At 42.1% G+C, this 17,760-nt stretch overlaps 1 protein-coding gene across 4 annotated transcripts; it reads left to right on the forward strand.

Moving 5' to 3' along the window:
- The first annotated feature begins 163 nt into the window (after nucleotides 1–163).
- On the forward strand, nucleotides 164–17,758 carry acacb (acetyl-CoA carboxylase beta). Of its 4 annotated transcripts, XM_088375795.1 has the most exons (54): nucleotides 164–277; nucleotides 1,530–2,019; nucleotides 4,052–4,184; nucleotides 4,318–4,456; nucleotides 4,537–4,646; nucleotides 4,711–4,792; nucleotides 4,861–4,959; nucleotides 5,462–5,571; nucleotides 5,657–5,767; nucleotides 5,857–6,066; nucleotides 6,132–6,302; nucleotides 6,394–6,555; nucleotides 6,628–6,791; nucleotides 6,865–7,015; nucleotides 7,094–7,197; nucleotides 7,283–7,364; nucleotides 7,440–7,585; nucleotides 7,659–7,809; nucleotides 7,891–8,025; nucleotides 8,123–8,269; nucleotides 8,349–8,537; nucleotides 9,010–9,110; nucleotides 9,198–9,286; nucleotides 9,361–9,485; nucleotides 9,556–9,669; nucleotides 9,743–9,856; nucleotides 9,921–10,010; nucleotides 10,097–10,215; nucleotides 10,514–10,537; nucleotides 11,063–11,203; nucleotides 11,282–11,381; nucleotides 11,456–11,563; nucleotides 11,640–11,696; nucleotides 11,916–11,957; nucleotides 12,054–12,269; nucleotides 12,357–12,512; nucleotides 12,576–12,779; nucleotides 12,860–13,015; nucleotides 13,098–13,220; nucleotides 13,287–13,556; nucleotides 13,677–13,774; nucleotides 13,865–13,985; nucleotides 14,069–14,179; nucleotides 14,286–14,429; nucleotides 14,512–14,632; nucleotides 14,715–14,811; nucleotides 14,896–14,992; nucleotides 15,163–15,298; nucleotides 15,381–15,558; nucleotides 15,655–15,767; nucleotides 15,878–16,032; nucleotides 16,240–16,410; nucleotides 16,577–16,713; nucleotides 16,857–17,758. In XM_088375795.1, exons 2-54 carry the CDS (start codon nucleotides 1,550–1,552, stop codon nucleotides 16,981–16,983), a joined length of 7,221 nt encoding a protein of 2,406 aa, XP_088231921.1. In that variant the 5' UTR covers nucleotides 164–277; nucleotides 1,530–1,549; the 3' UTR covers nucleotides 16,984–17,758. The 4 variants fall into 4 exon arrangements, with proteins under 4 accessions (XP_088231921.1, XP_088231922.1, XP_088231923.1 ...); XM_088375796.1 differs by lacking the exon at nucleotides 10,514–10,537; XM_088375797.1 differs by lacking the exons at nucleotides 164–277; nucleotides 1,530–2,019 and adding an exon at nucleotides 2,906–3,050.
- The last annotated feature ends 2 nt before the right edge of the window (nucleotides 17,759–17,760 follow it).

Genomic DNA, 17,760 nt, shown 5'->3' on the forward strand with positions numbered 1-17,760 from the left:
CTACAGAAAACATTTGTTATTATTATCATTATTATTATTGTTATTATTATTATTATTATTATTATTATTATTATTATTATTATTATTATTATTATTATTATTATTATTGCTGTCTAGGTCATTCATTTTCATAGTAATAAGGGATCAAACCACTCCAAACGATCTTTGACGGAGTTTCCGTTCGTGTGGGAGTGGGAGGAGCTTAAACTCAGCCCCTATGCACATGTTTACTATACTGGGGATTTGCTTCTGGTGAGTGATTGACACCGAACTGCAGGTAGGTGCACATGACAAAAGGTTTATTTGAACAAAAGTAACTTAATTAAAAGCATTCATAATTGTCTATATTTATTAATGTTGTCTGTTTTGTTGTCTGTTAGCTAACTTACTGGCATCAACAACAACCAAATTTAGTTGATCACAGTGGCTGCACCGTATACTTCTTCTGTTTCTTTTTTAAAAACAAATCCTGAATAATCTCAACAATTAAAATAAAGCAAAGGAAGGCAATTTCATCTGTTTACATCGATTTCTGTTCTCCCCTGGTGTCAAGATCAAAGCATTGCTGCTACTGAGATGAACAGCGAAGAAGGCTACTAAATTAAATTAATACATTCTACTGAGCATTTTGACTTATGTTCGAGGTGTCTGCTGAAACAAAGTTTTTTTTAGATATCCACAGACATGTCTTCGATTTGACATCTGACCCGCCCGATAAGTGTCAGGATCAACAAGTTGACGTCGATACAGAGTTGTAGTTTTTAGTCGTGTCCATCATGAGCACATTCAGTGTGCTCTGCTCCTCTGGTTAGCTCGACGTACATCATCTATCGTCAGTCAGACGGTCTGGACTGACCTTTTCTCCTGTTGTAGCCAAGTAGCCACTCTTGGATCTGATGTCAGCTGTTTTCGAGCGGCTGGTTTGTTTACCAGACAGTTCCTGGGTAAGGTTGCATGCACCCTTACCCAGAGAAAAAGTTGCTTATATGATGTGATACCAAGCATATGATTTGAATCGACTTTTATTGGAGTTGAATGCCGCAATGGGAAATAAATGTATTCATTGCACGGTTTTGCCTTCGACTCTTTAGTCTGATTCAAATATGTAAATTACCCAGCATGCCCTTGTGCTGAGACATATGCCCTCCAAACCCCCTTCAGCAGTCCACTTTCAGTTTAATGTCCCAAGACTAGAATAGAATACTGTACTGCAGTCTCCAAGCCTGCTCTGCCTCCCAGTGGACTAATCAAAGGGCAAGGGCAGACAAATACAGTTCAAGAGCACTTTACAAAAAAAAGGAAACAGTTATAATCCACCAATTGTTATACATTCACTTGACACCTCAATCTATTTAGAGAGTGGTCAGTAGTGCTGAAAGATACACAATTAAGTTAATATTAAATATTTATTTTGAATACTGTTTTAAAAACCCATTTTAAATAATATTAATTACTGGATAATCAAGGAAATTCGGTCAAAGGCCCGATGTTAATAAAAATGATACGTAATATGTTTGTTTTCTCCACAGTATCAGGAGGATGTTTGCAAATGCTTGCATTTGCATTGTTGGGATTGATCCTATGGATTATTTTTCACCTGCGGAGGATTAATAGTAGCTCAGTTGCGATGCCCGAGAAAGGAGAGGAATCTCCGTCAGGCGACAGCCCCTCTGGACTTCAGGAGGATGTGCCTGTTGCACACTCTTCTCATCCAGGCCAACAGTGTGTATCAACACAGCCTGAGGGGGACACCGTGAAAGTGCAACAGCAGCAGCACAGGCAGCCCCTCACCAATCAAAACCCTTCTTCAAGCAATGTGCCAATGCTCAGATCCAGGCCCAGGACGAGAGAGCGTCTCAAGTTTATACTGGGAGCATCAGAGGACAATTCTTCAGACGAGGAGCCGTTGGCAGCTAAACCGCCGAGTGGCGCTTCACAGCCCTCAACTGCCTCTGCAGCCAAATCTTCTCCTCTTCAGACATCCCATGAAGTGCCACCGCCCAGCTCTTCAGGCATGAAGTAAGATTGTGCTACTTAATGTGACGTCGCACAGTATAGTGCCTCATACACCTTACATATGCTCACTTTTTAGTGTTCCTGTGGTCTCATTTTAACGTTGTTTACGCTCTGCTGGGAGTGACAGATAAGCATCATACTTGCCCCGATTGGCTCTTATCATCTGACTGCCACAACTTGTGCTATTGTTGTATGCTACACACCCCCTTTGCTCTATTAGTGGAGCCAGAGTGACTTTGAAATTTGTGTTGTGATTGCAGGGCTAACCACCCACCCTCCTAATTCCGTCAGTGAATTATTTTTACAATAGCACATTGAGTTTTCTTTTTGTTTTACTTCCGTGGGGGGAAGGTAAGACATTTTCTTTCCAAATATTTCTGCAGTAGTTATGCAGCACGTGTGTTAGCCTCCCTCTTTTAGAAATACATTTTGGAAGCTTTAAGTCAGATGCTTCTGAAGTCATATGACTTGGAATTGGGACACAATTTGGCACAGAATATGTCTATTAAGATGCAAAGAAAAACAACTTTGTAGTTTTATTCACATTCGACAGCTTAGCAAAACGCATGCAGTCACTTATAAATACAAAACAGTGTTTGTTATTTTTAAGTTTTGATATTCGCTTTGGCAGTTACTAATTGATTAATTAATTGATAAACTTCAGCATTCTGGAACAGATTGTGTTCGACCTAAGAAATACAATAAGGAGAGATTCCAAGTCTCCTTTCATACGACTATATATACACATTTAAAATGTGTCGCCTTAATAATAAAGTTGCTTGCTGTGGTTGCAGTTGAAGGAACAGCTTGTCCGCTACTCTCGAGTCTGCTCTGTTTAAACTTGTAATGGGTAGCTTGTGGTCTGTCTTATCTGCACTTGTGGGAGGGCAAAGTGAAAAGGGAGCTTGGCAGGAAGTGCCATTTTTTTGTTGGGAGTTCTCATTTCACTTTTCAAATGCACAAGCATGTGACATAATGGAAGGAGACGTTTTTCAAAGTGACACCTGGTTCCCGTGTCGTCTAAGGTCAGTCACGTAAGTCCTTTGACACCATTGCCTGTGTTTTGTTTCAACTTTCCAAGTTCTGTTCATGAATGCAGCGTTTCCGGGCAGATGCTGCTGCATATTTTTTTTAACATGCTCATGATGTAGCTAGCGTTATGTAATGTGTGTGCAACTGCAGAAAAAGCTCTTTCCAGTGGAGGGAAGTGGATGAAGAGTTGTTTAACTGTGGTATGGCGTCATCGTTGTTGACATTTACAGCTCTCGTTAGGTGTCTTTCATCACTGTGATATTCATACTTCCCATTTTGTCACTCAAGTTCTGTATGTGCTTTCCTCAAGGACAGAGAAATGTTTTAAAAAGTGCTTGTAAACAAGTACTACAAAAAAGTGCAGCTTGTATAATTATGACTCATATCAAGTTCACTGATCAAACAGTTTATTTCCAAACATGGGCAAGCCTTTCAAGATGGATTCACTCATGGTCCTACTTCACTCGGGCTTTGGAACAAATAGTGCCGGAAATTGATTGGTGTGGTTTGTTATCGTTTGTCTCTCTCACATGATGAAATAAGTCAAATAAAAATATTACAAACAGCAAGCTCGCAGTATGATGCAATGAAACTGCATTACTGTGTCTAATGTTGTGGCTACTGAGTGCATATTAATCAAAATATTCTTCCTGAAAATCTATGATCGCAATGTCATTTTAGGATTATTTTCTCAACGTAAAGCACTTTGAGTGCGTTCAATGGGAAGTGCTTTAGCGATACAATATACTGTACTTGCAACAGCAGAAAACAAGATAAGAAAATACAGTCGTGTAGATTGGCTGCTGCATCGTACTGAACTTTGACTTTGACTTTTGATTTCCACAGCTCAATTGCTTCTAACTACGCTTCAAGCTGTTTTCTTGTGTGCTTGTGTAGAACTCGAGGCTCTTTTCAGCTAGCTACCTGTCATCTGGAAGGGCGACAAGTAAGCTCCACGTTGTTTTATTGGCAAGTCAGATAATTTGAAGGTTTCTTGTTCTAGGCCCAGCATGTCTGGTCTTCACTTGGTGAAAAGAGGACGCGAACACCGAAAGATGGATCTTCATCGAGACTTCACTGTGGCCTCTCCTGCCGAGTTTGTCACCCGCTTTGGTGGAAATCGTGTCATTGAAAAAGTAAGGAAAAAAAAACGTGTTCCATCTAAACTACCTCTTAGATTAGAAATGCTTAATAGTTGCTGTTATTTTTTTTTCAGTCGTACAAATCACTCCCTTTTCCCTTTGCTTATTCAATTTGCGTCTTTCACAGGTACTGATTGCCAACAACGGCATCGCTGCAGTCAAATGCATGCGCTCCATTCGACGTTGGTCCTACGAGATGTTTCGAAATGAGAGGGCCATCCGCTTTGTGGTCATGGTCACCCCAGAAGACTTGAAAGCTAACGCAGGTACGACACTGCACGCCACTAATTATTTATTCATCAACACGCTGTTATATGAATCATTACCTGTTTGTCTCTGTGTTTAGAATACATCAAAATGGCAGACCACTATGTTCCTGTTCCTGGTGGGCCAAACAACAACAACTATGCCAATGTGGAGTTGATAGTGGACATTGCTAAACGAATTCCAGTGCAGGTAATTGCCACTGTGGCATCTCCGCATGCGTTTCAAGTGTAACAAAAGATTTGTCTATCAACAGGCAGTTTGGGCCGGCTGGGGTCACGCTTCGGAAAATCCTAAACTACCAGAGTTGTTGAACAAAGCAGGCATTTCATTCTTGGGTAAAACAAAATTTGAAAAAGCTCTTTTGGGAGTTTGTGCTGGTTTTCTAATTGTCTGTTTCTTTTAGGGCCATCCAGCAAGGCTATGTGGGCTCTTGGAGATAAGGTGGCTTCCTCAATTGTGGCCCAGAGTGCAGACATTCCTACACTGCCGTGGAGCGGATCAGGTTTGAGCTCTTCTTCTTATGTCATTTTGCCCACTGTGGACAACATTGCTGAGCTGCAGACAGATTTACCGCCTACATTAGATTCGGTGTAGATTCTTCTCTCAAGGTCTTCTTGTTTTAACAGCCGGTGTTGAGACTGGTCTGTCTTTTGGAATACATGTCACAAGACACATAAAAGTCAAATAGAATAACAATCCTTTAATGCTTGATGAACTGAGATCTTGAGATTTGGTGAGGTTGCTCAAGACATCAGGCAAAAAATGTTTTTTTGTGACTATATTCAGGCTTATTTCCCATCCAAAATAATTTAAATTGGAGGATTTTCTTCTTATTCTCAATTTTCATTCTCCAGTGACATTAATTGATTCACCTTAATTGACATTAATTGATTTCTATGTAGTGCGGTGTACAACTGTATTTTAATTATCATCAGATAGTTTGTTTGTTTCACAAAAAAAATCAACACACTGTCCCTTTAACTCTTTTCTTTTTCCTATTCCAGGTCTGAAAGTGGACTGGAAGGAGGCTGACCAAATTTCCAGCAATGTAATCAGTGTTCCTCCTGAAGTCTACGTACAAGGCTGTGTTGCAGATGTAGATGATGGTTTGGCGGTAGGTAGGCATGTTCAACAAAAATATCCAGTGTTTTTTCAAATAAGTATGACATCCCAAACTGTTTTTATGTCCCTTGGAGCAGGGCGCTGAGAGAATTGGTTATCCTGTTATCATCAAAGCTTCAGAGGGCGGAGGCGGGAAAGGTATCCGGAAAGTCGAATGTGCTGATGACTTTCCAAGCTCATTTAGACAGGTATGTGAGCTTTTTTTTTTTTTTTATCTTGATGCAAATTGTATGTAATCCAGCCCCACATTTTTGACAAAGGTGTATGTTGGGTGCAGGTTCAGACAGAAGTACCCGGCTCGCCCATTTTCATCATGCAGCTGGCCCAGCACGCAAGGCACCTCGAGGTTCAGATACTGGCTGACGAGTATGGAAACGCCATCTCTCTGTTTGGTCGAGACTGCTCCATCCAAAGAAGGCACCAGAAGATCATAGAGGAAGCCCCTGCAACCATTGCTGCACCCTCCACATTTGAGCAGATGGAACAGGTTAGTCACGTCGTGGATGTTTTTCCTCCAGTTTGTTGACATTTTGTTTCCTCCTCCTGACTTAGTATGCTGTTCGATTAGCCAAGATGGTTGGCTATGTCAGTGCTGGAACAGTGGAATATCTTTTCTCGGAGGATGGAAGTTTCCATTTTTTGGAGCTAAATCCTCGCTTGCAGGTAGAACATCCCTGTACAGAGATGTTTGCTGATGTTAACCTTCCAGCTGCCCAACTTCAGGTATATATTTTTTTCAGGTGTATTTTTTTCAGAATGAACCCGTTTTTGCAACCATAGAAATTATTTTCCCACATTTTGTCATCTACGACAGATCGCCATGGGCATCCCCCTTTATAGAATTAAAGACATCCGTTTGCTTTATGGAGAAAATGCATGGGGTGACAACATGATCAACTTTGAGACTCCAGAATGTCCACCAAATCCAAGAGGGCACGTCATTGCAGCCCGAATCACCAGTGAGAACCCTGACGAGGTAGAGCTCAGACTCATCAATGCTGTTCCATTTTTTTTTCCTCAAAGCTTATTACCAGCTTGTTGTTTGCAGGGGTTCAAACCCAGCTCAGGCACCGTGCAAGAGCTGAACTTCCGCAGCAGCAAAAACGTCTGGGGTTACTTTAGTGTCGGAGCAACCGGGGGTCTGCATGAATTTGCTGACTCACAATTCGGACACTGTTTCTCTTGGGGGGAGAACCGAGAAGAGGCCATTTCGTAAGTCTCGTTTCTTGTTGACGTTAAATCACTTATTGCTACGTTGTCAGCCTTTGCTATCTATCTGGTTCAGGAACATGGTGGTGGCTATGAAGGAGCTGTCAATCAGAGGTGATTTCAGGACCACCGTCGAATACCTCATCAAGTTACTAGAAACGGAGAGCTTCCGAAATAATGACATAGACACCAGCTGGCTGGATCATCTCATAGCAGAAAAAGTGCAGGTATGAGTCATGTGTTAGCTGTCTTGACATGATGGGTTGGTCAAGTTTGTGAAAAGAGGCCACGTGACTTTTCTGCAGGCAGAAAGACCAGACACCATGTTGGGCATCGTTTGTGGGGCTTTGCATGTTGCTGATGCAAGCTTCAGAAAGAGCATGTCTGACTTTCTTCACTCACTAGAAAGGTCAGTACAAATCTGGACAGTGGATAATAATAATAATAATAATAATAATTAATAATTGTGTGCCCAAACTCTTCTAAATCCACAGAGGCCAGGTTCTGCCTGCAGCCAGCCTCCTCAACTCTCTCAGTGTAGATCTCATTTATGAAGGAGTCAAATTCTGTTTAAAGGTATCTTTCAATTCCATTTCATGATTAATTTACTACTTTAATTTTCAATCAAGTAACTTCCTTTGTCGACAATAGGTCGCTCGCCAGTCGCCGACAACGTATGTCATCATAATGAACGGCTCCAACATTGAAATAGATGTCCATCGGCTCAGTGATGGCGGACTTTTGCTCTCTTATGATGGCAGCAGCCATACAACCTATATGAAAGAGGAGGTGGACAGGTAAGGGTTATTTTACTTCAAAATTCAGACTGAATTCATTATTCACCCCCGCTTTACAACTTTAATTCCGCAGCTACCGCATCACTGTTGGCAACAAGACTTGTGTGTTTGATAAAGAAAAAGATCCTTCTATGCTGAGATCGCCTTCTGCTGGTAAACTACTGCAGTACATTGTTGATGACGGAGCTCACATTTGCGCAGGAGAGGCCTATGCTGAGATTGAGGTGAATTTCTCAAAATATGCATTTTTATTCATATCAGTCAAACTAATATGTAACTATTTTATTTTTGTGGTGTGGACTCAGGTGATGAAGATGGTGATGACTCTGACTGTGCAGCAAGCGGGACATGTACATTTTGTCAAGCGGCCCGGAGCGGTTTTAGAGTCGGGCTGTGTGATGGCACATATGAGCTTGGATGACCCTAGCAGTATACACCGGGCAAGTTAAATAACTCAGATGTGCAAATGTCCAGGCATGGGGAAAACTGTTTTGTGATTTACACAAAGTCTAACCATGCCGTTCTTTTATAATCTAGGTGGAGCTCAATACAGCCTCTCTACCACCTCAGCACCCGTTGCCCATAGTTGGGGAAAAGCTCCACCAGGTGTTCCACAGCATCCTTGAAAATCTAGTCAAAGTAATGGATGGCTATTGCCTAGAAGAGCCCTACTTTAGCACCAAGGTGGACCTCAGCAAGTTTACCCACGACTGAATTTTTGATCACTTGAGGATGCTGACTTTTTTTTTTCTTATTTCTGCAGTTGAAACAATGGGTAGCAACCCTCATGAAGACTCTGAGGGACCCCTCTCTGCCACTTCTGGAGCTGCAGGAGATCATGACTAGCGTGGCGGGCCGGATCCCACCCAGCGTTGAGAAAGATATCCGTAAAGTCATGGCCCAATATGCCAGCAACATCACCTCTGTCTTGTGCCAGTTTCCAAGCCAAAGGGTATAAAATGATTGTTTAGAAAGCAAAGCTCAGTATAAATGGGCACATTCTGATTTTTCAAAACTAATATTTGTCTTAATTTTGATTGCAGATAAACTGCAGTGATTTTTTTATTCTTTTGGTTCTTACTCGAATAAATGTCAGCCCCAGCTTGCTCGTGACCAAATGAGGGCAATTAAAAATGGATGGATCGGATTATATAACATCATTCTTTTTTTTTTGCTGCATCATAAATCCATGCAATTCAGTAAAATTGATCACTTAATTAGAGCTTTTGAACTTTTTTTTTATATCAGAAATGCAAAGTGTGTTGTAGAGGCACCTCTGCTACAACCATAAAAATAGACGTTAGCCATTAAGCAAAAACAACTTTGGAGAAACACATTGGATTGTCCTCACTAATGCTGAGTTCTGTCAGTTTATAAACTTAATTGTCTCGCTAAACAGGGATTAACATTCTTTTTCAATCCAGATTGCAAACGTTCTCGACAGCCATGCCGCCACTCTGCAGAGGAAGGCTGATCGAGAGGTGTTCTTTATTAACACTCAGAGTATCGTTCAGCTGGTACAGAGGTCAGCTTGCTCACATTTCCTATTATCAGTAAATATTATTTCTGTCATCGATATTGCACGCATCCATGTTTTTTTGTCGTCTTCCAGGTATCGCAGTGGAATACGTGGTTACATGAAGTTTGTGGTTCTGGATCTGCTGAAGCGATACCTTCAAGTAGAGATGCAGTTTCAACAAGGTGACACTCATACTTTCTCCGCTTTAATAATATTTTGAGCGTAACCAAACCATTTGATCTTTTTCCACAAACAGCTCATTACGACAAGTGCGTCATCAACTTGAGAGAGCAGTACAAGCCTGACATGAGTCCTGTACTGGAATACATCTTTTCTCACGCCCAAGTCTTCAAGAAGAACATCCTGGTCACGATGCTCATCGTAAGGACCTTCATCGCATTCATCACAAGTGGATTTCAACACAACTCGGAATAACTTGCACTTTGTTTAGGATCAACTGTGCGGAAGGGATCCGACTCTGGCAGACGAGCTGATGGCGATTCTCAATGAGCTCACTCAGCTCAGTAAGATGGAGAACTCAAAGGTCGCCTTAAGAGCCAGACAGGTACGACGCAGTATGGTGTGTATTTTTCATTTTCTGATCTCCACCACTCATTTTGTGTGATACTCTGGCGTAGGTGCTGATTGCCTCTCATTTACCATCGTATGAACTGAGACACAACCAAGTGGAATCCATTTTCCTCTCTGCCATTGACATGTATGGCCATCAGTTTTGCCCTGAAAACCTCAAAGTAAGTATTGTCACTTTTTTTTTACTTTGACATCCCATCATTTGTGTTTCCTCATTTTCCCCAGAAACTCATCCTCTCCGAGACCTCCATTTTTGACGTGTTGCCCAATTTCTTCTACCACTCCAATCAAGTCGTCTGCATGGCTGCGCTGGAGGTTTGCACAATGCGCTCAGCCTCTCAGATGCTCGTATTAATTTTCTAATTCGCCAGCAACAACATGAGTCTTTTTTTTTTTTCCAGGTGTACGTGCGTCGGGCTTACATCGCTTACGAGCTCAACAGTATCCAGCATCACCAGCTGCGGGATGGAACGTGCGCTGTAGATTTCCAGTTCATGCTGCCGTCATCACATCCCAACAGGTAACACTTGTAAAGCAAATACAACTCCTCTGCTGGCGAATGACAACCCGTAGTCCGATTGCATATCAGGCCATGTCCCACAAATAATATTCTGTCTTAAACAATGTGGATAGGATAGGTGGAGAAAAAAAGTATCTTTAAATGACATCCATGTAGATAACTTTTTAATATTTTTATATTCAAAGAATAGTTTAAACCCACTCAACTGGAATGTGCAGTATAAATCATAATGCCTAGAGGTGGAGGAGGATGTTGATCCTCCACTGCTAATATTCACCTGTCAATCATCTTATTTCAGAGGGAGCAGCCCTACTCTGAACAGGTAGAGTAAAGCTCCTCCCAACCTACACCTGATGGTGTGTATGTCTCACAGCTAAGCATGCCAGTTGCCTTTTTTTTTTTTTTCCCTCTCGTTCCTGTTAATTCAGAAACATTTGCCCTCAAGGACTGTTGCTGTATACCAAGTCCTTCCTTAATTCTCCTTTTATAGCTGATCTTCTTCGAATGCAACGCTTCTCTCAACTTGTACATCGATACAGAGCTTTTTGGGAGGTTCAGCCGTTCCTCTTAAAAATCTCCTGCCTAAGATGTGATTGCCCTCAAATGTGGAGCGGAAGTTTTCATCTTGATAACAAATCATAATTTATGACACAATGATGTCAAAATGGGACATCCAAAATCCACGTGAGGGCGATTGTTCTTTTTTGTATTTAATATGCAAAAAAATGCAACTGCCTCAAATTCTTATTGTCATGGCTGTTAATGTTCTTCGTGCTTGATTTTGACAAAGCACACATTTCTACTGGTGCGATCTGCTAGTCACCGTCTGTCTTTGTTTTTTTTCCAGGGTTCCTGTCCCACTGAATGCCTCGGGCCAGTTAAAAATGCGACGGCAGAGCAGTGATCTCTTCCTGGAGGGAGCTTTGTCTCCACCTTGTCAACGCATGGGCGCTATGGTAGCGTTCCAGTGTTTTGACGATTTCAAAAGGTCCACCGTGTGTTCATTTTTCACATTTAGGAGGGATTTATGAGGCCATTGACTTCATATGTATTGTTTCTTTTGCAGGAACTTTGATGAAGTTCTCTCCAGTTTTGCAGAGCCTCTCTCGGAGAACCAGCCGTTTTTAGAATCCTGCTCCAGTCTTTTTGAAGATGAGAACTCTAAGGTGAGTGCTTTCGTTGTCATTTTGGATTTTATGTTTTTTTTCCCGCTGGGGATACATCTTCTTGTTCCCGACAGAACACCAGAGAGAATCCGATCCACATCATTAATGTCTCAATAAAAAGAGCTGACACCGAGGATGATGATGCCTTAGTTTCTGCCTTCACTTCTTTTGCCCAGTCAAAGGTCAGGTCATATACCGAAGTGGCTCTCAATCTTAAGTCATTCCAGAATTACTCAAATGTCATTTTGTTTTCCTTAGAGATCATCCCTCTTTGAATATGGCATCAGAAGAATCACATTTTTGGTTGCACAGAAGGTACATTTTCTCCAGTCGATGAATTTCATTTACAAAACATTTGCCTCAAATGATTAGATGCTTTTTATAAAGTCTCATATTGGTTGACATATATTACAGTTGCCACACAGTCAAAGGTTCTGGATACTCTGATTTCTTACCGTCTTCCAAAAAAATTGCATTTTAGGTTCTTTTTTAATGGGTGTGAATAGTTGCTAACATTTTATTTCTTTTCAACAGAGAGAGTTCCCCAAGTTCTTTACTTTCAGAGCACGAGATGGGGTACGTTTGTTTTTGTCTTCTTTTTAACTCTTAAAGCGAATTAATCAATTGTGTTGCTTCTCTGATGAGGTCCTCCCCTTCTGTTTTCACGCACAGTTCCAGGAAGATCGGATCTACCGAAATCTGGAGCCAGCTTTAGCGTTTCAGCTGGAACTGAACCGCATGAGGAATTTTGACTTGACTGCCGTTCCCTGTGCCAACCACAAAATGCACCTCTACTTGGGAGCCGCTCGTGTTCAGGAGGGTGCCGAAGTTACAGATTACAGATTCTTCATTCGAGCTATTATTCGTCACTCTGATCTGATAACAAAGGCAAGAGGCTGTTGACAAAAAAAGCCCAAACTAGATATCGATATTATCCTATTTAATGTTTTATTGGGATTGTGTTGTGCAAATTAGGAAGCGTCTTTTGAGTATCTTCAGAATGAGGGAGAACGACTTTTGCTGGAGGCCATGGATGAGTTGGAGGTGGCTTTCAGTAACACAACTGTTCGTACCGACTGCAACCACATCTTCCTCAACTTTGTCCCCACCGTCATTATGGACCCATCCAAAGTGAGTGCGTACGTCTCTGCAGCTTGATACATACATACATGCGTATCTGCTTTTGTTTCTCAGATCGAGGAGTCGGTCCGTTCCATGGTGATGCGCTATGGAAGCCGACTTTGGAAGCTGCGTGTCCTGCAAGCTGAGCTGAAAATCAACATTCGCCTGACTCCCACTGGGCCCGCCATTCCTATTCGTCTTTTTTTGACAAACGAGTCTGGCTATTACTTGGACATCAGTCTGTATAAGGAGGTTACCGACCCATGTTCTGGACAGGTACGGTTTTCATCAGTGATACATATTAAATTTATAAATCTTGATTCACTTGATTTATTTCCTGTAATTTCCCTCTGTAGATTATGTTCCAGTCTTATGGAGACAAACAAGGACCTCTACAAGGCATGTTGATCAACACTCCCTATGTTACCAAAGACTTGCTGCAAGCCAAACGTTTCCAGGCTCAAACTCTGGGAACAACATACATCTATGACTTCCCAGAGATGTTCAAGCAGGTCCTGTTACAACACTGCTCAACCTGAATGTTGTCATTCCTTTTTTTCCCCTGTTCTCGCTCACATTATAATCATTCTATAGGCGCTATTCAAGCAGTGGGGTCCAGGAGACAAATATCCAAAAGATATGCTAATGTGCACTGAGCTGGTTCTGGACCCAGAAGGTCGTCTGGTGCAACTCAACCGCCTGCCTGGAGACAACGATGTAAGCTTGACATCCACCGGAATACATTAGCCTGTGTGAATATTTCCTTATATTTCTCTTTGCCAGGTGGGAATAGTTGCTTTCAAGATGAAGATGAAGACGCCAGAATATCCAGAAGGTCGAGACATCGTCGTCATCTGTAACGACATCACCCACATGATCGGGTCGTTTGGACCTCAGGAAGATGAGCTGTTCCTCAGGGCCTCGGAGTTGGCAAGAGCTGAGGGAATCCCTCGTATTTATATTGCTGCCAACAGTGGAGCGCGCATTGGTCTCGCTGAGGAGATCAGACACATGTTCCAAGTGGCCTGGATTGACCCCTCTGACCCCTACAAGGTGAGGGCCTGCTGGCATTTGCTGGGTTCCAGTTGAGGAACTAGCCCAAACACCCAAAAACATCCTTTATTTGTCCCCAGGAGTCAAATTGAGTCATGTGATGTATGTGTCTCTCTTTAGGGCTTTAAATATCTTTACCTGACACCACATGACTATACACGCATCAGTGCCACCAATTCGGTGCACTGCCACCACGTGGAAGAAGGAGGGGAGTCAAGGTATGAGAAACAAAATATGTTTCACTTTTAGAGCACCTTTTCTATTTGTATCTTTTCTCATGTTCATTGCTACGATTGTTGTTTTTCCAGGTACATCCTCACTGACATCATTGGGAAAGATGAAGGTCTTGGGGTTGAGAACCTGCGTGGTTCAGGCACCATTGCCGGAGAATCCGCTCAGGCCTATGAAGAAATCATTACAATCAGTATGGTGAGGTTGCAAAGCAGATGTGTACAATGAGACAATAGCATTTTTTTCGGCACCCCAGGTTTGATTCGTTTGTGCTCTTCCAGGTGACCTGCCGCGCCATTGGAATCGGGGCATATCTGGTACGTTTGGGCCAGAGGGTGATCCAGGTGGAGAACTCTCACATTATCCTGACCGGAGCAAGTGCGCTCAACAAGGTTGGTGTGTCTAAATGTAGTTTTGGAGACTGATACAGTTCCTCTTAAAAGAATTAACTTTTAATTCAGCAGTGTGAGCAGTTTAAGTAAGGCCTGGATTTTGCAGGTTCTGGGCAGAGAGGTCTACGCCTCCAACAACCAGCTGGGCGGCATCCAGATCATGCACAACAACGGCGTCACACACACTACTGTGCCAGATGATTTTGAGGGCGTTGTCACCATCCTCCAGTGGCTCTCCTACATGCCGAAGGTCCCGCCGAGTGATCCAAATTCTTCTGTTTCCGTGGTAACCATTTGTGTCACTCATGAGTGATTGTCTCCTCTTCTGACAGAACAACAACTCGTCCGTGCCTGTTGTACCAACCACAGATCCTGTTGATAGAGAGATTGACTTCACTCCCACAAAAGCACCATATGACCCCCGATGGATGCTGGTCGGGAGACCCCACCCCAGTAAGGATCATATCTGGAGAAAGAAAATAACCCCTGTTAATTAATTAATGCACACATTTTTGTTTTTTTCAACTATTCACAGCAGTGAGAGGTGCATGGCAGAGTGGATTCTTCGATCATGGCTCTTTCATGGAGATCATGGGCTCCTGGGCTCAGACTGTCGTAGTGGGCAGAGCACGGTAAAGCTCGTTTAATAATAATGCATATAAAGTATTGTATAATGTGTGTAAACCGATTGTTAATTGCTGGCTGGAATGGTACAGGTTAGGAGGGATCCCCCTTGGTGTCATTGCTGTGGAAACACGCGCTGTTGAGTTAACTGTACCAGCTGATCCGGCCAATTTGGATTCAGAATCCAAAGTGAGTATCCGTGGGAACATTGTCCCCATCACCATTCACATTACGCATTGATGTACTATAAATGAATGTTTTGATTGTAAGATGCTCAATGTGGTTATAACGCCACCTCCTGATGTACTGCTTTGTCAATATTCATTCAATTCAACATAGTGATCTGTGTTAAATTTCAGGTTCTGCAACAAGCAGGTCAAGTGTGGTTTCCCGATTCAGCCTTTAAAACAGCTCAGGCCATTTGTGACTTCAACCGGGAGCGTCTGCCTCTCATGGTGTTTGCCAACTGGAGAGGCTTCTCCGGTGGAATGAAAGGTATATTTTGGAAAATTTGCATTATGTCCAAAACATGGTGGAATGCTTCATCATCCACTATTGTTTCCATTTCTTCTCCCAGATATGTATGACCAGATATTAAAGTTTGGGGCTTACATCGTGGATGCCCTTCATGGCTTCCATCAGCCTGTGCTGGTGTACATTCCACCACATGCCGAATTGAGAGGAGGCTCCTGGGTTGTCATTGACCCCACCATTAACCCTCTGTGCATGGAGCTATATGCTGACAGAGAGAGCAGGTGCACAACTTATTTGACCTCATGTGAAGATCCTTAAAACACGTGTCTATGTACACTGAATGTTCATCAATAGTCTTGTCTCTCATGACTGTCCAGAGGTGGAGTGCTGGAAGCTGAAGGCACAGTGGAGATCAAATTCAAGAAAAAAGATCTGCTGAAAACCTTGCGAAGACTGGACTCTGTCTATGCTGGTCTGGTTGAGAAGCTTGGTAAGTGTTTTTTTTTGTTTGTTTTCAATATAATACAAACTGAGCACACATTTTCCCCCCACCCCTCACACGTTTTTATTTAATTGCTGACATTCATATGCACTTTGAAGCTTCTCTAGATCTGCCCGAGAAGCAATGCAGAGACTTGGAAGCAAAGCTCAAAGCAAGAGAAGAATTCCTGTTGCCCATTTACCACCAGGTGGCAGTGCAGTTTGTGGATCTTCATGATACTCCTGGCAGGATGCAGGAGAAAGGGGTCATCAATGTGAGTACATAGCCTATCTCCCAACTTACGTCCAAACTTTGATGTAATGCTTCTAACACTTTTCCAGGCCTCTGAAAATATACTCTTGCACACACTCCAGAATTTTTTTCTTTTTGCCCCACCAAAAAAAAAGGGTCCATTCAACTCTACTTTATATATATATATGCATACTTCAATACGATTTATAGAGTTCACTCTGGCTTTCAGGATATTTTAGATTGGAAGAATGCACGGCCTTTCTTCTACTGGCGTCTGCGCCGTCTCCTGTCGGAGCAGGTGGTGAAGTACGAGATTCTCCAGGCCAACAAAGACCTCAGTGACGGACACATGCAGTCCATGCTGCGCCGCTGGTTTGTCGAAACCGAGGGAACTGTCAAGGTTGGTGACTGCAGCATGTGTACTTTGTGGCATTTATCCACCCTGACACACAAGTCATCTCATATTTTTTAAAGCGTCTTCCAAAATGAAATGTCATCCAGGCATGTGAGATTTGAATGTCTAGTCAATATCAACAACCATTTTGTGCTTCTCAATTCCCTTCCAGGCATACCTGTGGGATAATAACCAAGCAGTAGTCGAATGGCTTGAAAAGCACTGGTCCAAAGAGGATGGCACTCGATCTGCCATCCGGGAGAATATTAAGTACCTAAAAAGGGAAAACGCCTTGAAACATATCCGCAGGTATGCATGCACACACACACACCGCAGATTAGCATAAGCATAATCAAGACCAAATTGTCTTGATGAACAGAAATAGTAAATGTATGCTTTAGACAGAAATAGATTTAACATTTGCCGGCTGGTTTCTTTTGCTCTTGTCAAAGTCTGGTTGAGTCCAACCCTGACGTCGCCATGGACTGCATCATCCACATGAGCCAGAATATTACTGCATCACAGAGGGCCAAGCTTTCTCATCTGCTTGCTACCATGGACAACAGCAACACCAACTGAACTGCGGAACCTTTTTAAGGCTTGTATTATTGTAAAATGGGAACTAAGTGCTTCCAGTTACACTCGCACTTTTAAGAGTGCAATGTAGAGAATTGGAGTAATGAACCTATTTCTATAAAATAGTCTTGAAGTCCTCTTCTTTAAAATACCATAACGTGACTTGTCAATTTAATAATCTTGCAAGGACATTTCAGTTGGATATCGAAAGACCATTTCAGTCCAGAATTTCACGTTTGGTTGGAAAACTGCTGCTTTTCTACATGCATCATACCACTGTTACTTTTTCAACTTACACAGAGCTTTGTATTTATATTTGAGGTAGGTGCTGTTGTACAAAGCAGTCATTTGCTGATAATCGTGTAAACATTCATGTCGGAATGCGTAGTGCTAATCTAGCAAAAAGGGTATTACAGTATATGTAGTACAAGGGTCCTAAACATTTTGATTGATTTGTAATTTTACAAATCCAACATGACTGAATGTTTTTTTTAAAATGAAACAATACATTTCATATTTTGTTAAAGTTTTGCTATCAAGTGGTGGAATCGGTCCGGTTTCCCTTTCATGTGGCTAACGTACCAAATTTATTTAATACAGATATCTAGAGTTGTGTTTGACTGCTTTTTTTTCCCTGTATATCACGGCCTTGATGGACTTCAAGTTGCCGCTAAGAGTTTATCATTTCATATGAATGTATATTAGCTCACACGCACCTTTGTCATCTTGACAACAAATGTGTTAATAAATGTCACCGATTTATTTTTGGCAAAAGAAACT

This window comes from Syngnathus floridae, chromosome 5 (genome assembly GCF_059516105.1).
Source record: "Syngnathus floridae isolate MCC-2025c chromosome 5, RoL_Sflo_1.0, whole genome shotgun sequence".
NCBI lineage: Eukaryota > Metazoa > Chordata > Actinopteri > Syngnathiformes > Syngnathidae > Syngnathus > Syngnathus floridae.